This window comes from Misgurnus anguillicaudatus, chromosome 5 (assembly GCF_027580225.2).
Source record: "Misgurnus anguillicaudatus chromosome 5, ASM2758022v2, whole genome shotgun sequence".
Classification (NCBI taxonomy): Eukaryota; Metazoa; Chordata; class Actinopteri; order Cypriniformes; family Cobitidae; genus Misgurnus; species Misgurnus anguillicaudatus.
Window position 1 is genome coordinate 2,742,083 of NC_073341.2, and position 23,174 is coordinate 2,765,256.

Here is a 23,174-nt window from a genome sequence, read left to right on the forward strand (position 1 = left end):
TATATCCATTAATCATAAAATGGCCCTGTGTCACTAGACATTAAGAAATCATGTTCATTTCAAATACTTATATCACTGACAACAGTCTTCCGGCCAGGATATTGTCATTTAAAAAGTGGAGTCGCAGCCCTCAACTGATGTTTATGTTGTTATGTTGTGTATTGGCCACTAGTTTTGTGATTGCATTTCCAGTTTTGGCCACAATCCTACATACTGTTCCTTTAAAAGGTATATTTAAAAAGAAAAGAAAAATCATTGTCAATCTATCATTGAAATCTTGCCTTGTATTGTAAAAGTATATTTCAAAAAAATGCAGTTTATTAAGTGTAAGAAATCAAAAACTAAAAACTAGCCAAAAACACTGTCTTCAAAAATTGAGGCGTGCCAATCCAAATTGAGGTGCATCGACTGAAAAGATCCAGTTTGACAAAAAAGCAAAAAACAAATGGGACATAAAAGCTACTTATGCTCTGCAGTATAATTAAAAATTTTTTGCAGAATTGGGCATGCCTGAATTTAAAAGGGTCATCTACCATAATTTGTAGTAAATTGATAAAGATGTTCTTATTTTATAGAAAACGTTTGTGTGTGTGTGTAAGTGTGGGGGATTAAATGTGGCTTCTGTCTCACATTTATTAGTAAACTAGTGTCTTTAATACAGAACATTCAGAAAGACATTGCCATTTCTTTTATTGTGAGAATTTCAATCAGGGACTTCCAGTGAGAGTTTTATTAAAATATAATACCTTTTTGTATACTAGTGGTTGTATAGGCTACTCACCACACTGCAGTGTTATACCGTATTGTAAAGATGTGCACCTTTACTAGTGAGTATTAAACCTTGCTAATGGGAAGATCTATGGTTAACTTAATTTGTTATGATTCAACAATAACAATCGCACTCTGTTTCCTCTTGTTTAAACCACGTTTCTTTCGTTCATTATTTACTTTACATTATCTATTTTCTTTAAGCGTCAATATTGTAAACAACACTTATTTATGTCAATAAACCATAATGTTGCCTATTCGAGTCATGAACGTTTTTATGGCAAGAGGCGGCGAGGCGCTATGACATCACACATCGTCAAACCTCTTGAGCCGGATGTAATTTGACGGTAGCGTGAGGAGAGAAGTTGTTCTTCCGGTGTTGCTTAAACGCGCCGAATAAAGTACAGGTGGGTAAGGCGCTTAAGACATTAATAATAAACTCACTTTATGTGAGGATTTATGATAGATTTATCTCGGGATTTGTATTTTGTTTGACCACTAAAGGTTTACAAGTGAATCTACCGTTAAATGGGTCAACGTAACGTTAACGTTCACGAGCTGATTTAACTGCCCTAAATAACTATTAAACAAAGTTGATAGGAAACTAATGATAGATAATTTAATAAAAACAGCTGTGTTTGTACTGGGGGGCAGTGATAACTTGAAGTAGTAATACCATAGTAAGTTACGTATTAAAAACACGGTGTCAAGCTTCGTTTTGTCTTTGCGTTGTTTTGTTAGTGTGATTGGGAAGTATCTTACATTTGAAATTGTTTATATGCTTGGGGAAGATATTAAAACATTTAAACGCCTAGGAGTGTCTTATTTTTAACCATAAGGTGATGGTACTCAGTGATTATTTGTACATATGCCATGCCGTTGTGTTTACATGTCACTTCAAGTTAGGTTTATTCTGTCGTTTGTGCTCAGAGATCCTGGTGATGCCCTGATTGTCTAAACAGAAAAGCCTCAGCAATAATATTATGTCGATTTTTAAAGGGGAGGCGATTTGGAGCTGATGGGGGACGAAAAGGACACCTGGAAAGTAAAAACGTTAGACGAGATCTTACAAGAGAAAAAACGCAGACGAGAGCTGGAAGAGAAAAGCGATACTAAACGTCCGAAGAACGTAAGATAATCAATTAATAACACCTATTAGCTTTCATCTTTCTAGTAAGCAGTAGAAATACAGGGGAATAGAATTTACAATATAATAATAAATTACATCATCATCCCAAGTTTTGTAAGGCTGAGAACTTATAAAAATGATTTTCTGTGGCTTTATTTGTCTGCCTCCTCTCTGGATAGACGGATGATCGGGAATCCAAACGGGACACTCCGGAGGAAGGGGAGCTACGAGACAACAAAATGGAAATAACAATACGTAATTCACCATACACAAGGGAAGACTCGACAGAGGACAGGTTACTATTACTGTATTTCACCATACAGAAACATATCTTTATACAGAGCTTTAATTAAATGCTTCCTTAACATACAACAGTACATTTGCATGAATCACTTTCAACAAGCTGCAGGAATTAATGCTAGCACAATCACAATAATATTTTTTTCTGTTATTTCTCAACTGTCCAAACTGTCTTAATAGTTAAGATTTATTTTCAAACCATTATTTTTAGTTTTATTGTAATTTTGTATGGCTGACAATAACCAAAGTAAAATGCATTTGTAGACGACTGTCGTCTGTTATGTTTAATTTACTCACTTGATATTGAATGTGTTTATGCAGAGGAGAGGAAGATGAATCTTTGGCCATCAAACCCCCACAGCAGATGGCCAGAAAAGACAAGTCATACCATCGAAAAGAGGAGAAGCGAAAAGATAAGAGGAGACGCAGGAGCCATTCTGCAGAAGGAGGTAGATGTTAATAGTGATGTCTGAATCTGAAATAAAAAATGACTGACTATAATAATATAATAGTGTGATGTTTTTGATAGATATTTACAGAGATGTTTTTGACATGCTTTAGTATTTTATTGTATATTAACTAAATTGACCCCAAAAAACCCACACGGTCAGGCCCTTATAATAATGATTTGGGCTGCCTAAATTTAGACATCTTTCTATTTATCCACATTTTAACAATGCTGTACATTTCATATTTTTGCTTTGCTGAAAAATAATTAAAGCTGATTTTCTGTTGCCTGATGGATAGGATTTAAATCCCAGAAATGGATTTTCAAGTTCAATAGACAAGAGATAGTTTGTCTAAAGTAATCTAAACTACTATTAACTAAATTCTGCGAGTTTCCTGATATAAGCAATCGTTTTGACTAATGTGACTGTTACTTAATCTTTGTAACATTATACAATTTATTTTTAAACACTTATGTTTCTAATAAAAGGATCCACTGTAAATCATTCACATATTTGGTCATCATAATATTTGAGTACAAATCATTTGCTGACACATTTGATGCTTTAAAAAGGTCATAATTCTTAAAATGAAGCAATTGTCTCTCCAGCAGGAAAACATATGCGCACAAAAGACAAAGAAAAAGAGAGAGATACTGAGCGAAGGAAGAGACCGTGGCAGGAGGACACCAAAGGTCGAAGAGATTATGATCGACAGAAGAGAAGAGATCAGGCCAGAGATCACTCCCGTAGAGAGAGGTACATCACCTAGCACTCTCCTTAAATGCATCGAAACTTAATGAAACATTTAAACACAATTCAGAAAAATCTGTTTAAAATTATTTGATTTTATACTGCAGACAATGGTTTTATAGCCTCTCTTAGGCAGTAATTTCTGTAAATTACCATAAATAAAGCGACTTTACCGGTGAATACAAAAATGTGTGGTTCACACATGCAGCGACATTACATCTTACCAAAATACACATAAACTCTGTCAGAGAGTGGAAGTTTCCTCTAAACTGCAACACGGCGAGGTTTGTTTTGTAAACAATGGCGTGTCGTGACTTTATATCTGTGGTCCGTTTTTTTCTTCTTTGGCAAATGCTGACAGTCATGCGGTTGCTCTTGACCAAACAATGTTGTATTAAATGACTTTAAACTAAATTGTAGGTGAAAAAAGTCGTGAAAAAAGGCTTCACAGAGAGTGCAAAGGACTCCCAATTTGAAAGCAGTTATTGTAAACTCTAGGGCTGTCAATAGAGTAAAATATTTAGTCTAGATTTATCGCATGATTGTCATGAGTTAACTGGTGATTAATCGCACACATTTTTATCTGTTTTGAATTTACCTTAAATTAACACTTTTTTAAAGGTTTATACTCTAATCAACATGGGTGTGGACAAATATGGATGCTTTAAAGAAAAGAGTCAGCAAAAATTATTTTGAGAAAAATCTAGTTAAAGATTTTTTAAGGTTCAAAAACAAAATCACAGCATCCATACTTTAAAATTACTGGTAAAACTTATAGATTTGTAGCCTGGTTCAACCAGGCTCTCGTACATTCATTTCATTTGTACTGAGAGTCTGGCCACGCTCCATCGCAAAGCGTTACTTCCATTAAGGAGGGTCCTCTGTTGAAGTTTAAAACTATTGGATCTGCCCAGACAGAGTCACTCTGAATCTGCCATAACCAATCGTTAACGTTTGGTTGTGACGTATATCATGCACCGAAACCGTCCGGAAACAACAAGTAAGAATAATCAGACAAACAAAAAGTAGCAAACCTGGTTCTTGCTCCGGCTTTAACTTCTGTATATTCTGCAGCTTTGCAACAACGAACTGAATAGCTTTTCTCACGTCTTTCTCCGCTGCCATTACTGAACTACAACTCAAACTGACGCACGACCTCAACGTCATCGTTCTTAGCCACCCCCATCTGTTCGCTGATTGGTCCTGCAGATTTTTGCAGGAGAAAACGAAACTCTACAGAGCAGTCCCAGACGTAGTACTAAAGCGAAATGAAAATTAAGCGGAAGCACGTAGGAGGGCGGAGCCAGGCTAATAGATTTGGCCAACATAAAGTGAAAAACAATATCAATATATGTTTTTTCTTTCTTTTATTGTTTGATTGACATTGAGACAGACAGCTTTAAGATCTACTGTAATGCAGGATCTAATATAATGTTGCACATCAGATATTTTTCCCCAACAATTAATCAAACATTTACTTGGACCTAACAGATTATACCTGTGTGAATTCTTGTCAAAACAGATCTTTTTAAAACTGTAATTCTGTGTGCATATATCAGGGTTAAGTGCCTATGTACATGCCTCAGATGTGTTAGGCAGCGCGAGGAAGATCGGTTTTGAGTCTTGTTGCTCTTAATAAGTCTTTAAACCTCAATCGAGTCCCAAACTTCATTTTCTAATTCCTGTATGTTTTAAAACCAAAATCTCAGTTCAAGCATCATTTGTATTGGTTAAGCAGTTAGGACGGTACACCTCTCAGAAAATGTACAAATAAAGATCACTTTAGATGTTTAATGTTCTTATTATGAAAACCTCAATTTCAACATTTATACTTTCTTTTGCCTCAAAAAAGCGCATTCAGACTTATTTAGACTGTCACATTTACTGTCTAAGGCTGCATCTCAATCCAACAACGGGCCATGCCAAGGGTCAAACTAATATTGTGTGTTGCATTAAATGCACGTTAATAAAATTAGTGTCGTTAAAACGAATTTACGTTAATGCCTTAATTTTGACAACCTTAGTAGACACACAGGCAGCATTCTTACCGGGTTCGTAGAAATAATTAAATTCATGTTAAAGGTGCCTGTCAAGTTTTGCAATAATAATTCAACTCATCTGACATGTTAAAAAATCCAGTCATCTTATCAGTTTCATATGTGATATGTTAATGAAACAAAGTCATCTGGTGTATGTAAACACGACAGCCTTGCATTTTTATGCGTTGTAAAGCTTTTTTGCATTGATTTCAGACTTCTTTCTTTTTTGTTTATTAATGTTTATTAAATAAATAAAAAACAGTACACATAAAGGTTAATTCGGTTTAAGGCTTAACTGTGTTAAAGTATTTACTTCACTGAATTGGCCAAACAAACTCATTATCTTATTGATTTTTGAGAGATTAATTTTATGTTTTCGTAGCTTCTTCTTTCTTGTTTTGCAGTGCAGTTTTGTACTGTATATGAATTTTTTTATTATTATTTAAAGTTTAAAATAATAAATTGTTAATTAGGGATGCTCTGATCCGTATCGGTCATTCATTGAATTAAACGACTTGATCGGTACTAAATTTGGCCGATCTCAGGAACCGATCTTATATTATTGTTTTATGATAAGGGTTTCTGAATACAGAACCGTGCTAGCATTATTACAACCAGTCCCTTATGTGAGACCTGCAAATTTGTATTTCTTTGCCTACAGTACATGTGTATTTACTATTGTTGCACACACTCCAGTCCTAACATGCAGTGTGAAGCTTCACATCCCCATCAAACAGCGTATACAGTTGGACCATTGCATATTCGTGCTTCAAGTTTATCATTTACAGAGCAAAGATCTCTTTTACATGTTAAAGTTACATTAAATGAATACATCTGTCAATAATAAAAATCACGCTCTGTTTTTTGATTAAAGTGCGGTTGTACTGTATAAGTTTCAGTGTATATTTAATTCATACAGTAAAGACGTGTGCAGTGTTTTATTTTCATTAGCCTACAGCCTTTTTAAATCATATTAAATTGCTCTTTGTAAAATGAGTATTTGTTGTGTTTTTTTATTTGATTCTCTATTAAAACAATAATGTACTGTACCTAATTACTGCAAATAATATAACAAAGGCAACGTTTGTGGTGTTACTTTATCTGAAAAAAAGGTTATCAGGGACAGTTACCAAAGAACTTACATCACAGCTTGAAGAATCGGAATCGGTACTTGGTATCGCCTGCAAAAATCCTGATCGGAGCATCCCTAATGTTAATAATAACTTATGGCCCTTTATGTCTGATGTGGTTGGAATGTTACCCTCTCGGCCTGAGAAGTTGAGTACCTCTGATATATACCATTTCAGTTTCTCATACTGTAGTGTAAGATTTTGGTCATCAGCTTTTGTGTGTTTAATCTCAGAGATCGTCTGGAGCAACTAGAACGACAGCGGGAACGAGAGCGAAAACTCCGTGAACAGCAGCATAAAGAGCAGAGGGAACAACGGGAACTAAAAGAGAGAGAGAGAAGAGCAGAGGAACGGCGCAAAGAAAGAGACACTCGCAGAGAAGGTATTTTATCCTAATATTATGCCTGCGTTGTTCAGCCGAAAATCTGCCAGTGGGGACAGACCAGTTTTATAATTGGGGTTGCCACGGGGTGGTCAAGGCTACTTTAGGGGGTCCATAGTAGGGCTGGGTATCGAGTTTGATACTTGTTTTGACACAGATTCCCAGCCGGGGATACGTGAAGAGTTTCCAGGGGGTACGCGAAAAGATTTAGATTTTGCTTTGATCTCATTTACTTTTAATAAAACTGTCTCTCATTTGTCCATTCTTTGACCTAAAACAGGGGTCCCCAATAGGCCGATCACAATGCCGGTAGATCGCACATAAGTTAACTGTGTATGCAGCTCCACGCCTCCACAGGCTTTGAAAAAAAATAGCGTGAATTTGGCATTATGGTCTTAGGGTAACCTTGAAGCACGCAAGTCTTTTTGAGTTGCTGGTCCTTTATTCTCAAATGTGTTTTTATAAATCCTATGCCAATCAGATTCAAGCATTCAACGGACCCATAGTATAAGGAGTACTCAACATGTATTCAAGGATTTTTTAATCCCAAAAAGTATATAGAGATGGTGAAAGCCCTAAATTCAATGTAGAGATATATGCAGTATAGTCCTAACACGCATTTAAAGTGTTATTAATTTTTTTTACTGTTTTTAGCTAGTGGATCTTGTCGGTTTTATCATTTTAAAAGTAAATCACCACACAAAAAGTTAATGATGCATCTTAATGTTGCATCTGAAAGGAAAACTTCTACAAATAAGGTCGCATTTAACGCCAAATAATGGTTTGCGCAAGCTGTAAGTAAATCTGCCCTTTAATGTTTGAATAATGTGACAGGTTTTGGTGATAAAAGATTAGCTTATTTGCAGATCAACGTATATTAAATGTCTGCATCCACTAATCTTTCCGAATGGCTGCTTGACAATTTATAATAATGTAAGACTGAGCTCTAACCTAAGTTCAAGACAAATAAACATACCTCATCAGTCAGTGCTTTTTTCTTTAATGTTTTTAATTAATTAAGTAATATTATAACAAAATCATTGTCTGTCTGTTTGGGCACCATTGACTTCCATAGTATTTTTCTTTCCAACTATGGAAGTCAGTGGTGCTGCTGTTTCCTGCTTCCAAATATCTTCCTTTATTATACAAATATCTACATTTTAAACAGAAATTTATACAGTACAGGTTTGAAACCTCTAGAGGATGTGTAAAGGGTAAACTATCCTTTTAACCCGGGGTTAAGCACAGTGTAAAAAGCTCTTTGGTTGTGATGATAATAAATGTTATAAAGATTTATACACTATTAAAATACAGACAAAAGCGATTATTTGTTAATATGATTTTTGTTTGTTCAGTAGCTGTGCCTTATCATAGAGGGGCTCCCGGTGAGGAGTATGCTGATAAAAGCCGGCCTCGACACCGTAGCCACAGTCGGAGTCCTATTCGGCAACAGAGAGAGCCAAAAACAGAGATCACCGAACAACGCAGAGCAGGTTACAAACAGATAATGCATTAATACTACATGTGATACATCAATATTAGTAAGACTGACCTTAATCATTAAAGTGCTGTTATACTAAATATCAATTCAATTCACATTTAATTTTTAGAGCACTTTATAGCTCGTGCTTCAAATGTACACACACACACAAATCTTCTCAAACAGTGAGGAGACAACTCTTCTTTTAATGAAGATTTAATTCAAGACTAGCAAGGCCTCAAAACACATGACGATTCTGTAAACTGGTTCGAGCATCACTCACACTGGCCCCGAGACATTGGGGTATCCTTATTGTTGAGCCCTGGATTAAAATTAAAGTGAAATCAAACTTTGATGCTTCAAATATCATCATTAGTTTATGAAAATTTAGCCTGGATTTTATAGACAGAAACATCAGCACTCTTAAAAGCCACATGGTCAGTAAAATTACAGGAGTAAGACTTTATTTCTGTTTTTATTGACTAAGATACTCTATTTATTATCTGGTCCTGTCTTGCATAGTCTTGCAAAGTGCTAATTTATGTAACTTTTTAACAGATTTTTTTTTCATTCTGCATGTTACAGTAATTTTTCATTTTTTGTTGTTCTGTGTGGATTTAATGGCAATTTGTTTTGTTTGCAGTACGAGAGGGGAAGATGGAGGATAAAGATGTTCTGTCTGATCTTCAGGATATTAGTGACAGTGAGAGGAAGACCGCTTCACCAGAATCCTCACTGGGTATGTCTGTCACATTGTCTGTCTGTCTGTTTCAGGTGGGTTTAGTATGTGTTTGTGTGTTCGGTCAGGCTCTGGATCTGAGGAGGATGATGATGATGATGACGGTGATGAGAATGATGAGGAAGAGTCCAGCAGTCAGAGTGAAGGAGATGAAGAGGGCGAGTCAGCATCAGACTCTGAAGGCTCTGAACAGAGTGGAGGTTAGTCTATATATATATATATACACACACACGCCCTACTATTCAAAGGTATACAATCACTTACTTTGTATTAGTATTTATTATTCTGTTTTAAATGATAGTAAACTCACAGGGCTTAAAATGAACAAATTTTACTGTGTAGCACTTATGCTCCCAACTTCAAAAAGTTATGTGTATATATACATGATATAAAAAAATGTACTTTTTGCTTTACACTTGTCCCAACATTTCGTGTGTGTGTGTGCCTGTGTGAAAATAAAGATGTGTGAATTCAGTAGCGACCTATCAGTAGCGTTGTGGCCTGCAACCGTTGTCCTACAGGCTTATGCAGTGTCCCACAGTAAATGCAGTGCAGTGAAGATGTTTAAGTGCAATAAGATGCAAAACAAACCATGATTCAGTATCCGTTGCTGTGTAAACCCAACCATACTAGGAAATGAGGTTTATAATTTGACACAAGTAATTTTCTGTATGCATCTGCTCCACGAATGCATACTAGAGATATGCTCAAATGTCACCCGAATCCGCTGCTTCTAAACCTGACCAGCATCCGATCCACACATTACAATTATATAATTCCTAGTTTAAGGCATTGGTTCTCAATCCTGGTCCTGATGCTACTATGCTCTGCATTTTTTGTATGTCTCTATTATCTGACAGGCTCTGTTCAGTTCATAGGGATCTCTACTTGTGAGCTGATGATTTGAATGTTAAATAAGGAAGACATACAAAATGTGCAGAGCAGTGGTGCTCCAGAACTGAGAACCACTAGTTTAAGGCATGGTGATACTATCAATAGATGCTTCATTTTCATCAGCAAATCGGTGAAGTTAGAGCTGATCTGCACGTAACAGAAAACGTTGAACGTATTCTGTATTTGAGCATTTGTTTGCACTGCAAATACCCAAACACACACCCACACACGCGTTGCATATAACATGATTCACCTCCGTTCGTTAACCACTTCGCTCAAACAATTTCAGATGAACGACTTTGCAGGCCGTTTACATTGATGGACAGCTACAAAACACACTCCAATAAAGGTAATTTTAGAAAATCCATCTGTAGCGTTTGAAAACGGTAGCATTCATTAAATTTGCACTTAACTGATGCAGGGCAAATTAAAAACCTTTATAAAAGTAGACTTTTCATAATATCACACACAGAACATACCTAACATCCACATATATGATTATCGTGTTTATGTTATTTGGCACGCTCTTTTTAAAGGCAAACAAGCATATCTACATGCTTGAGTAAAATCGAGATTAACCAAGACTGCGGGCTTTCTGCTTGCATCCTTGCTTGCTTAAGGAGAAACGGATGTACTTATTTTTCTTTGCATTAAGTACAAGTATGTTTTTTATAAATTTTTTGGGCACGTTTATACGACAAGGAATGTGCTAAAAACTGTGACGTTTTTACTTGCAACAAATTTGATTAAACGTCAGCAAGACAACTGGCTGAGCACAAATGCATTATGCAATATTAGATGACTGACACCAGCTGTAAATATGCCTTCGTATTACATTTAGACAATATTGCATACATTAACTGTCTATTACAATATTACATGTAACAGGAAGGTCAAACCTTTTATTTTGATTGTACCTTTTTAGTTCAAACTTTGTGTTCATGTTTATTAAAAGTGGTCATTGGATGGATTACGATGTTGCAGCATACAGCTAATAATAAATTTGTGATCATTTTTAAATGATATATATGAATATTGGTGTCGTAATATATAATTTTCCTGCTTTTTTTTGTGCAATAAACCACCTTCTTTGTGTTTAGGTTAAACATGACATTATCATACATCATATAAACATTTTTCTTTTCTTAGGTGAATTAAGTGATGAAGAACAGTCAGAAGAGGAAGAAGAGGACAGAGAGAATGGAAAGCACATTCCTCCTAGTAAGTGTTTGATAAACATTTACTCTAGAGACACGTTAAGCTTAAATTTGTACAAATATTTTGATGTTTTATGCCCAGTTATTTGTCTATAATGGCTTTTGAATATGTCAGTTCCAGAGTCAAGGTTTGATCATGATTCAGACGTAAGCGTTGAAGAAGGGGAGACCGAGGACGGTGAGGAGGCCGGAGATGTTACGCCTCAGACTCCTTCTCATTCAGCTACTCCAGAAGACAACTACGTTCCTGAATCTCCTCCCATCTCACCAGTCGAGCTGAAGAAAGAGCTGCCCAAATACCTGCCCGCTTTACAGGTTCATAAACATGCACAGACTTTTACGCACAAACACCCACATTACCTTCACACGATCACACAAACACTGTGTTTTTATTCATGTCTTTGCTGTGCTTTACAGGGCTGTCGGAGTGTGGAGGAGTTTCAGTGTTTGAACCGCATTGAAGAAGGCACTTATGGAGTCGTATATCGAGCCAAAGACAAGAAGACTGATGAGATTGTTGCCCTGAAGCGACTGAAGATGGAGAAAGAGAAAGAGGGGTTTCCAATTACCTCACTCCGAGAGATTAACACCATCCTGAAAGCCCAGCATCCAAACATTGTCACCGTCAGGGTCAGAAAATCTTTTTATTTTACAATAATTATTGATACGTTTAAAATGACAAATTATGTTTTATGTAAATGATGTTTAGCTTACTTGTGCAGGGCTAATTGTTATTTTCTCAGTGCTTGATGCAAATTTCACATTTTTTAGGGTTATTAAAGGACTAGTTTACTCCAAAATGAAAATGTTATATAATGAATATTTTACTCGCCCACAAGCTGTCCTATGGGTATATGACTTTTTTCTTTCAGCCAAACAGTCAGAGTTATATTAAATTAATATCCTGGCTTGCATAAGTCATTTAATAAATTTGCATACGGCCGTTCAGAACGATGACCCAAACGTACACAAGAATATTTACTGCTTTTGGATCCGTAGATGCTGCATTGTTTTATCAGATGGGTGAAAGCGGCATCTACCGCCTAATAGCAGAAATATGGATTGCTGTTAAAACTTGTTTTTGGCTGGGAACATCCAAAAAAGATGGACGTAGTGTCCGTGACGTCACCCACCAAGATCGTTTTTGAAGCTTAAAGTAGGCGATGCCTGCCAGTTGTCATGAAGGGCAAAATTAGCTATACAGACCAAAAACAGAAATGGATATGCAATATGTAAATCCTTGGTCGAGGACACCCCTACTAAGCAGTCTCTTATGCTGTTTTGGCTGTTGTAGGAGATTGTTGTGGGCAGTAATATGGATAAAATCTACATTGTGATGAATTATGTGGAGCATGATCTGAAGAGTCTAATGGAAACCATGAAGCAACCCTTCCTGCCTGGTATGAACACACACAAACACACACATCAGATTGGATTCACGATGTAGCTGTGACATCTTTAAAGAATGTAATCCTCTTCGTTTCTTCTACAGGTGAGGTGAAGACACTGATGATTCAACTTTTGAGAGGCACACGTCATCTTCATGACAACTGGATCCTTCATCGTGACCTGAAGACCTCCAACCTTCTACTGAGTCACAAAGGCATTTTGAAGGTAGAATTACAACAACTGAATTTAATTTTTACCAATAAATCACATCCTGTCCTGTGACGCAGGATATAAACTTGCAATATTAGTTGCCACATTTACCTTATACCATTTTCTAATTCATCAATGGATGAATTAATACCCATCGGATACAGTGTGCAAAGACACAAAATCATTGTCAACGGGTGAATGTTTATCCAGATCAAGTCGTACTGTATTTGAAAGATGCAGGATGTGGTAATACTGCACTACGATGCTTATGTGTGTATATGATTGTCTGTCACTTAACCCATGATCTGCTGAAAACAACCATGTGTATAGTTGTGTCTGTGTGAACATCTATAACAGTCTGCATTAACACTAATGCTTTTTGTCTGTGTGTACTTTGGCCTCTGTTTTTTTTTTCTCAACAATGCAAAGGGTTTGACCCGGTGTAAAATTTCTTTTAAAATTTAATGTTGGTTAAGATGTGAAATATATTTCGCAGATTGGAGATTTTGGATTAGCTCGTGAGTACGGCTCCCCGCTCAAGCCCTACACTCCTGTGGTGGTCACACTGTGGTACCGTTCGCCTGATCTGCTGCTGGGGGCAAAGGTCAGTCAAATACATTACTAACAATGCAAAACTGTTCTTAAATGTCATTGAAAAGAACCGCTTCTTCAGGTTTGATTTTATTTCTTGCAATAGGATGAAGACTAAGTTTTAAATCTGTCTCTTAGGAATACTCAACAGCTGTGGACATGTGGTCTGTAGGATGTATATTTGGAGAGCTTCTCACCCAGAAACCTTTATTCCCTGGAAAATCTGAAATTGATCAAATTAACAAAATTTTCAAGGTATGTTTCAATGTGTGAGACACGTTTTAAATACTTAATGAAGAAATGAAGCACTAAATGCTTCAGTGATTTTGATAATACATTAGCTGAACTTACAATGTATAATATACCCATGCTGGCAAATTGTTTAAAAATGAGTTGATGATTTTGCGTTTCTGTTTTAAAAAAACTTCAAAACGATCAATTTTGAGAATTTTTTTTTGAAGGTTCAAAAACGAAATATCCGCATCCTTTCTGTAAAAGCGCTTGTAAAACTAATAGATTTGACACACACCAAAGTCAAACCATCTATAGGAAAAATATATGTTCAACTTTTTTTCTTTCATGTATTGTTTGATTGACATTGAGGCAGACAGCTTTAAGATCTGGGCAATTCCACAGTTTTGGTCCTTAATGGGTATAATGAACAATATAGATTGTATAATACCCAGTTGTCATTGTTTTTCTTTTTTTTTTTTTTAAGTTCACTGTTTTGTTTAAATAGAGGTAAGAAAGTTAATTTTATCCCACTAAGCCATCGTGTAATTATTTTATTTTCGTCCCCAGAAATTGAGGATGTCAGGGTGAGACATTCAATGCATCTGGGTTTTTCCTAAGTCATTTCTTTCATTTTCTTTAATAAAATCCTGAATTTTGGTGCATAACATTTTATATTGGTGTGTCTTCTACAAAATACTACTACTAACACTGAAAGCATAATTTCCTTAATCCACCACGATGCAATGGCTGAAAAGTAATTTCAGAATTATCCAGCGATTGTGGCACCATGATCAAAATAAACTCTTTTACTGCAGTAATAATATTTATAAAACGGGTACACTTTTAACAAAGGGTTGAAAGAAACCTAAACATTTAGTCATGTGTCAATCATCATTAAAATCATATTTTAAACGGGAGTCTCCGTGTCTCCGCACCCAGTATTGCATAGATACATCAACTCAACTTTGATTAAAGTTTACTAGTTTACCATTGCCAGATTATCCTGCCTTTCACACAGCTGTATCCCAGGTTTTCTTAGGATATTAACCTGAGAACAATGGCTTTCTCCGGGAAGATTGATTTTTGCAGGCTAATGTCTCTGTAGCGAGCCCTAAACTCTACTTTAATGCAAGGATTTAATATAATCTTACACATAAGATATATTTCCCCAACAGTTAACCAAACATTTATTTAAGACATAACAGATGCATGCTTTAGATGTGTTAGAATCGAGGGCAAAAACATTCGAAAGGGTCGAACCTTTAATATCGCTTTCCGTATTCACTCATACTTTGATCAAGTAAATAATTTAAGTGTGTTTGTGACTATAGGACTTGGGCTCTCCCAGTGAAAAGATCTGGCCAGGTTACAGCGAGCTGCCCGCAGTAAAGAAGATGACTTTTACCGAATACCCCTACAACAACCTCCGTAAACGCTTTGGAGCGCTGCTCTCCGACCAAGGCTTTGACCTCATGAACAAGTAAGAATCAACATCTCCTTGTGTTTAATATATTTTAACAGCTTATTGAAAAATTCATGAAGAAATAGAACAGAATTCGGATTCACACAGAAACAAATGTAGGCATTTATATATTTAGTTCAAATTTTAACTAGTCACAGCATGCATTTTAACAGCTCTTTTTGGGCTGTTTTGTCTTAAACACATTTATTTGAGTAGACGCGCTGCTACGAAAGTCTTTTAACTATGCACTCTATATTGCACTGCATGTCATCTACCTAAAACATAAAACCTTTCAATAAATAGTGAGATAAACATTAACATTAGTTTATTTCAAGTCATTTAACCTTCACCTTATTTACCGCAATGATACACCATCCACAGGTGTAATAGACTTTAAAAATCATTCAAACTTCAGTCACTTCACATCATGGTTTGCAGTGAAAGGGTTCGGTGTTTCATAAAGTCTTGTGAAACACTGTTTGAAGGGATTCTTTCATTGGTTGACACTTCAGAAAGGTCAAACCTGAAAGATGTATTTGTATTTGAGCTCTATATATCATCACTGCTCAAAGAAGCATGAGATCTGTGGGACATCACAACTGAGCTGCAAATACCACGTATATATGAGAGGAAACGCATGAAAATACAACTCCTAAAATACTCTTACCACAAGTAGGCTTTGCTTAAGAGTGTATCTATCTTTCAGGTAGACAGTTTGAATCTTTAACAAAAGACCGGCATAACATGACAATGGGCTCATCCAAACCTCAGAGAACTGTTCAAACGTGCTCATTCAATAAACAGTTACTCTGTATGACACTAAAGGTTATTCTGTCAGAGATTTACATTTCAGTGTGATGATTAGACGTGCTGCTGCATTCTGGGTAATAATATGCAGAGGTTTGGTCAAAGACATTTTCTAAAAAAAGATTGAGCACTGCTATGGGGGACAGTGCAGCGCTCAATATGGTTGCTTTCATAAAGAGAAATGTCAGCAAACTGGACTGAAGCAGAGATCAAGAAGCTCGTCACTATCCGAGAAATCATGGATAATTCACAAAAGTGCAGGACTTTAAATACGCCACGTGTCTTTATAGGATCTTTACGGTATGTGTGTAAATGCATGCGCAGATTGTGGAAAATCATTGACAGTGTGAATGAACCAGAAATCAAACGATCCCGGACAAATCCCAGACACAAAAGGCCTCTAGTGACACGGCGATTGTTGAACATTTTCTAAAAGTTGAAAATCTCAAGAGTCTTCATTTTTTATTTTGTGAAGGATCTGTGCCAAAACATTTCCTTTTATGGAAATGTTCGTTGACCCGTTTTGAGCATTTGTTCTGTCTGAATCTGCGGTCTGCTTGAATACAGACACTGTCTGATCTCAGGCCAGCACCAAAACACAGAAGTTTATATAAACTCAATCTCTGACCTCAGCTCTGCGCTCATTTACAGTTCCCACAGTGACGCTAGACGTTTTACAGTAAAACAGACTTGCACCATCAGCTGTTTTTGCCATTTGACTCATTTATCTTAAAAATGGTCTCTCTGCCGGTTTCAGATTTCTGACTTACTGCCCCGCCAAGAGAATCACTGCAGATGAAGCCCTCAAGCACGAGTATTTCAGAGAGTCACCGCTCCCCATCGAGCCCTCCATGTTTCCCACCTGGCCGGCTAAGAGCGAGCAACAGCGAGTGAAGAGAGGAACGAGCCCGCGCCCCCCAGAAGGAGGCCTGGGCTTCAGTCAGCTGGTAAAAACATTTTCAATGTCTTGAACTACACCTGAAAGCAAACTTCAGTTACTCGTCTTAGTTTTATGAAACGCGGTTCGTCAGTTGAGACGTTATTTTGTCTGTGTTTTCATTTTTGCTTTGCTCCCTAGACCACATATTTTGTGATGTCATTGGGATGTGCAGGTTAATGTTTATCCAATAGCCAAGTAGCTATTTAGTTCTTTTTTTTTCAGGGTAACATTTAAGTTCCACTCATTCTAAATGGCTTGTTATTTTAGTTTAGTCATCCAAAAAATCCCAAATGCACAAACATTACATTTTACACGTCTTTTTTGTTGTTTTCCTTAGGGTGACGATGATCTTAAGGATACTGGTTTCCATCTGACCACAGCTAACCAGGGCGCCTCTAAAGCTGGTCCAGGATTCAGCTTAAAGTTTTGATTGGCCATCAGGCACTTTGATTCAGAGCCATGAGCGTTATTTGAATGAATGACGTGATGCTGAGACTCATTTGAGAATGATTGAAAGAGAACAGCACACAGAGCTTCATCCAGACAGACTCATTTTTACTGGCACTGAGGACCTACATGGAGGTTAAGACCTTCACATTCCTGATGCTCATCTGAATTATAACAGTGCTCTGTTTTGATTTGGGTTTTTTCTCTCTTATGTTTTTAATAAGCAGCAAAGCAGAGACCTTGTTTTATTCTAAACTGTGCTGTCGAAAATTGTAGTTGTGTAATAAGGTCGAAACCCATTTACGCTTTGACACATGAAAATGAAATAAAACTGATTAAAAAAAGTTCAGGTTGATTTTCACACTAGAAATGTTTCTCTAGAAGTAAAAGATTTTAATTCTGTTCTCATCTATTGCAGTACTCTTCTCGTTCTCCTTTAAGATCTTTAATCACTTGTTTCCAGCTGTAATGAGGGATTTTAGAAGAATGCAAAAACCACATGATCATTTGTTTCCACCCTCTAAATTGTTACCATGTCTACAATCATCACAGATTCCAATGAAATGGTTAGCTAAACTGTCTGCTGATGCATCTTGATCCTGTGTCCATTTATATCAGAATACATCAAAACCAGAATCTGACAGATATTCTTGGTGGAAAAATACTGAATTTGCCAAAATCGCCAGTATAATATACACAGCACACAAAACTTTATCACCACCATAATTCAATGCAGAACCAACACTTGACATTATGGCTGTATTTGTTAATATTACATGAGTTAATGGATTGGCTCAGAGGAACTAACAAATGTACAAAACATCAACTAAAAATGTTTATAGATGTAAATTTCAGCATTTGTGTTGTGATTTGATAGCAGCTTAGCTTGCCGTTAGCTTAGCTGGCGACTGGTGTATTCCTGTGGGCGGAGTTTAGTCAAAAAACTGTTTTTCTGATGTCATTAAAACAGGAAGTAGAGGGCTGCAGTCCAAACCGGCCGTTCGCTGTAGGCTTTGAAAGACGAATTCTGTTAAAGAAAATATATCGCATGGCAGTAAAAAAATAAGAGCTTTGTTATTGTACAGGTATTATTTGTGCACTAGCAGCAACATTACGCACTAACTGGGGTTAAAAAATGGGATCAGAAAGAACGTGACCTTTAAAAATAACATTAATTTATGCACAATGGACTAACATGCACAATTGTATTAGCTTTAAAGCTCCCATTTTTCATGATCGCATTTTTCAAACTTCAGTTGGTGTGTAGGGTTGCTGTTGGAGCATAAATAGTACCTGCATAATTATAAAGCTCAAAGTTTAATGCCAGGCAATTTATTTTCATTAACCGAATGAATGAAACGGCTGGTTTGGACCACAGCCCCTTTACTTCCCAGTTAGATGACAAAAACGTGTTACCTTGTTACGCTTCCACAGAGAAGAGTTGCATTAGTAGAGTGTGTTTGTCCCCATGCCAGTGAAACGCTGTTATTTTCATCCCGGAGTCAAATCTCCTTTGTTTGACCTTTGCGGAGAACTTAATCTGGCATGACCTATCCAGACAATGTGCGCTAGGCTGCTGTCTAATCACAACACACTGGACCAGCTACACAATCACAACTCATTATGTATTTCTACTGCAGTAGCCTACTTTGTTTTATAGTTTTATAGGAAACATGAACACATTTTGAACTGCCAACCGTAAACACATTGGGAAAAGGAGATTGATTCAATTTACTTTTTTTTAAGGTAAGTGGTTGCAGTTAATTTATTTAAGCTACATTTAAACAAAAGTTTTATATTTTATTTTACTTTACTAATCTTTTTTGTTTAAATGTAGCTTAAATAAATTGATTGCAACCACTTACCTTAAAAAAAAGAGTAAATTGAATGAATCTTTATTTTCAGTACACAATCAAAGCTTTTATTCTAAAGGCAAATCCTAGGGTTGTAAATGGACATGAAAAACCATCTCTGGATAATTTTTGCACTTAATGAAGTCATAAATCTTCTGTGAAATGTTAAATTGTTCTCTGATACCTACAATGCATTCTTTGGCACCTTTAAGCTTTGAGATTTGCATCACTTTGCCTTTCCATTGACTGTGACGAAGCCATAGCAATAACACTTCAATAAATGTCTGAGACCATGCTAAAAGCATCTCAAATCTCTCAGTGTGCACAAACCTTTGCAAGGTGCTCCTTTTATTTTATTCACTCAAAGTTTTAAGAAATATTAGTTTGTTGTAGAAGTTTAAAGTTAATACATATTTGCCTTTTGGAGTGAGCATTTAATCTTTACTTATAGTAAATGAAATTAGTAAAATGAATAATAAATGAGAACTTTTGCATAGTACTGTTTAGGTTATTCTGAACCTTAATAACATTAATAATTAACTCCATCTTTTAGCTCTTGAGAGGATACGGAAGAAAGTTCTAAATAAAGGCATTTTGGTTCAACTTTTAACATTAAAAATGTATAGAAACTTGTTTCATCACATTCACTAAAGTTATTTGAGTCTTTTAAATTCTTCAATTCACAACAGATCACAGAATCAGTTATTTTATTAGCAAATGTATTTACAGCACCAAAAACAAAACACTTTTATTACAAGGGTAATCTTATGTGTTCAAGTGAGGGATGTTTCACTGTTCTGTGGTGAACTTTTAAGTGATACTTTACTCAAAAATGAATATTTTGTCGTCATTATTTCACAGTCATGCCCTTTAAAACGTATATTTCTTTCTTTAATCTACAGAACACAAAAACCATAATGGTTTGATCAAAAACAATGAAGGATTTGTATACACTTGTTTATAATTTTTTATTTTCACAGTGCATAACAACTCTAAACTGCTAAATCATAGCACGAGGGTGAGTAATTTCTGTGTGAGCCGCTTCTTTAACCATGATCTCCAAAACTTGTCTGTTTCTTCAACGACATGCCGATCCTGAGATGAGTGACGTTCTTTATCATGGATGAGAGGCGGCCGGTCTGGATCTGTCTTTGTGCTAATGCTTTGATAATAAGCTCTTAAAAACGCACTCGTACTCTCCAAGAGTACGTGGTCAGCACCTTGCTCTTCTTCCTCACAATGCAGGTGTATGTGCCCTCATTGATAGCGTTTGCAACAATGGTGATGTGGTCGTCCTTCAGGGAAATGTAGCCCGGGTGAGAGAATTTCAGGAGCTCACCATCTTTATACCAACTGTACATGTAAGACAATGTTTCATGTTAGGATATTTGTAACAAACACAAAACTCACATTCAATTCTCAAGTGAAATGTGATGCATGCATCCATAGACATAGATTTGAGACAATACAGTTGTGTATCTGTATTATTTTGGTTATCTTTAAAAAGAATATGCATCACAAAATCAGAATCAGCATATAGAGATAACTACAGCAACCGGTGTAGAAAAAACGGGAACTTACTAGATTTTGCCTTTCTTGGCTGCTATCTTTTTGCCACAGCGAAAGGTGAGGTTCTTTCCTTCGATAACAAACTTGTGTTTTGTCCGGGGAGGGGCTTGAGTCGGCGGGATGGTGGGAAATGGGAATTCTGTTTAAAAGATTCAGTGAACATCAGGATAATATACTGTAACTTTAAGCTAGTTTTTGTCCTACTGCAAACCATGTGAAACATTGTCTCAGGCTGATGAGAGGGGCCATAATTATCTTTCTTTGGGCACCATGAAGCATTTAAATGTACATTTATTCATTTAGCAGACACTTTGGATTAAAGTAAAATATAATAGCAGCCCTGATGTGATGTTAAAATTATAGAAAAAGACAGTAGTCATCTCTGCATGGTAATTAAATTACCGTCCGTCTGATGACTTTTTCACAGACATGGTGACTTGGTGACTTGTACCCGAGTCGACTCGAGTCGCTATTTTTGTTACTTGTGACTTGACTTGACAAAAAATAAAATAATTGAGACTTGACTCGGACTTGGAAGTTAAAGACTCGGGACTTGACTTGTTACACAATGACTTGAGTGTTAATCACATCATGTTTTCAGTTTGAATATAAAATATATAAACTATTTAAAAAAATAAAGTTGACCCAGACGGATCAAATATCAACATGTCAGCCGGAGGGGCTCTGAGGGTCATCACTTTCGGCTTCAACAAGATGGCAAAAGACGAACAGTGCGTTGCAAGACATGCAACATTAAAATCACAGGCAGCCAAACCTCCAATTTCGTCCGTCATTTGAAGAGCTATTTTGCCCAGTAAGTGCTTGTCAATTTGTTAATATCTGGTTAGTTGGTAGTGAGCTAATGTAATAATAGCTAAAGTAGCCATTAACCCTCATCATACCGTGTTGTGGACAAATGTGCATATACATAATTTTAATTTATTTTTTTTAAATACTTCCCTTGTACGAGACTTGGCTACTTTTTCTAAGTTTGCCACCTGAACACACACACAGAAAAATGACTGGATTCTACAATGTTAGGGGCGGTTCACATATTGCGTGGGTTTTTTATGCGCGCTCAAGTTGGTTATTTCAAATGTACGCGCGTGAACGGAAGAAATTACAATTTTGTTTGATTCCATGATGTATTTAACTGAACATGAGTATTTACAATGTAAATCCAAATTATTGTAATTTACTGATAGTTACTGACTGTATATCTTGTCTTTTCACTTTATTAAGATCAGATTCTGCAGGTAAAATTACAATAATAAAGTGACTTGACTTGACCTACTACAGGACTTGACTTGACATAGCCTGTGACTCGACTTGACTTGCCCAAGAAAAAAAATACTTGGAACTTGAGACTTGAAGGTTTAGACTTACTTGAGACTTGCACATGTGTGACTTGGTCCCATCTCTGCTTTTTCATATCTAAGCTCTGATCTGCTTTTTATTTTTATTATACAAACATTATTGTGTATTGAAACTATATTTAAGTGAATTAACTCAATTGACGATCATTCAAAAGCAGTCGTGTGTTATGATGACACTGAAACTGTGAATGTTCCTCTGGCATATCCTGACACCCAGAGATTTCTTAAAGGAGACATTTTACAAAAGTTTTTAAGATGTAAAATAAGTCTTTCGTGACCCCAGACTGTGTATGTAAAGTTTTAGCTCAAAATACCATATAGATTTTTTTTTCTAGCATGTTAAAATTGCCTCTTTGTAGGTGTGAGCAGAAATGTGCCGTTTTGGGTGTGTCCTTTTATGCAAATGAAGTAATGAAACACAAGCACTGATCACCATAATAGTGGTTTGTGAAATTGAAGCTCAATTGTGCTGTCAAGTATTTTCTTACAATTTAATTATAATAAGACCCCCTTCTGACATCACAAGGGGAGACACATTTCAATAATCTATTTTTTCACATGTTTGCAGAGAATGGTTTACCAGAACTAAGTTGATAGAAGCACTGGAGACCCAATTACAGCAATTATACATGGAAAATGTCTGATTTTTATGACATGTCCCATTTAAACAGTTACTTTTTGAAATTTTGAGTAAAACAACTAACATTGAAAACCAGACTGCTCTTACCGTAACAGAAGTCACAGCTGAAAGGGCAATGTTTCTGCATTAACCTCTTCTTACTGTCACAATAACCCTTTCTTGCCCAGGCAGGACAGATAAATAATCGATCCAAACATCCTAAATTGGTATAAACAAAAAAAGGAGAAGGGAAATGTAAAAAAGAAAGAGGTGATGTAAACCATGAAGTGTGCATATTGCAAATATTGTTAAAGGGTTCAGTTCACAGAACTGAATGATTCATTCACAACTGATCTGATTTCTGAGTCACTGGCTATGTTTACATGCACAAAATCTTGTC

The 23,174-nt window shown here is 36.2% G+C and overlaps 2 protein-coding genes across 17 annotated transcripts in view; one reads left to right on the forward strand and one right to left on the reverse strand.

The window, feature by feature from the left end:
- cdk11b (cyclin dependent kinase 11B) overlaps positions 1-19,511 on the forward strand; it is a 90,435-nt gene extending 70,924 nt beyond the window's left edge. Inside the window, exons 1-21 of one of the 15 annotated variants that reach the window (XM_073867410.1) lie at positions 1,023-1,175; positions 1,768-1,897; positions 2,077-2,192; positions 2,519-2,646; positions 3,255-3,402; positions 6,548-6,712; positions 6,799-6,947; positions 8,303-8,440; positions 9,071-9,166; positions 9,235-9,366; positions 10,350-10,409; positions 11,210-11,281; positions 11,393-11,592; positions 11,695-11,907; positions 12,572-12,677; positions 12,770-12,891; positions 13,373-13,480; positions 13,606-13,722; positions 15,033-15,181; positions 16,728-16,917; positions 17,248-19,511. In XM_073867410.1, coding sequence (XP_073723511.1) covers positions 1,787-1,897; positions 2,077-2,192; positions 2,519-2,646; positions 3,255-3,402; positions 6,548-6,712; positions 6,799-6,947; positions 8,303-8,440; positions 9,071-9,166; positions 9,235-9,366; positions 10,350-10,409; positions 11,210-11,281; positions 11,393-11,592; positions 11,695-11,907; positions 12,572-12,677; positions 12,770-12,891; positions 13,373-13,480; positions 13,606-13,722; positions 15,033-15,181; positions 16,728-16,917; positions 17,248-17,340 — 2,613 coding nt within the window. In that variant the 5' untranslated portion in view covers positions 1,023-1,175; positions 1,768-1,786 and the 3' untranslated portion in view covers positions 17,341-19,511. Of the gene's footprint in view, positions 1-1,022; positions 1,180-1,284; positions 1,449-1,698; positions 1,898-2,076; positions 2,193-2,518; positions 2,647-3,254; positions 3,403-6,547; positions 6,713-6,798; positions 6,948-8,302; positions 8,441-9,070; positions 9,167-9,234; positions 9,367-10,349; positions 10,410-11,209; positions 11,282-11,392; positions 11,593-11,694; positions 11,908-12,571; positions 12,678-12,769; positions 12,892-13,372; positions 13,481-13,605; positions 13,723-15,032; positions 15,182-16,727; positions 16,918-17,247 lie in introns of those variants that run through there. The other 14 variants (XM_073867411.1, XM_055167499.2, XM_055167498.2 and 11 more) reach the window with 14 other exon arrangements.
- Positions 19,512-19,907: 396 nt separating this feature from the next.
- The window catches only part of mmp23ba (matrix metallopeptidase 23ba), a 29,610-nt gene continuing 26,343 nt past the window's right edge, over positions 19,908-23,174 (reverse strand). For both annotated transcript variants that reach the window (XM_073867417.1, XM_073867418.1), the window contains exons 6-8: positions 22,883-22,993; positions 20,792-20,918; positions 19,908-20,563 (exon numbers count right to left, since the gene is read on the reverse strand). In XM_073867417.1, the coding sequence (XP_073723518.1) occupies positions 20,389-20,563; positions 20,792-20,918; positions 22,883-22,993 (413 nt within the window). In that variant the 3' untranslated portion in view covers positions 19,908-20,388. The remainder of the gene's footprint in view (positions 20,564-20,791; positions 20,919-22,882; positions 22,994-23,174) is intronic.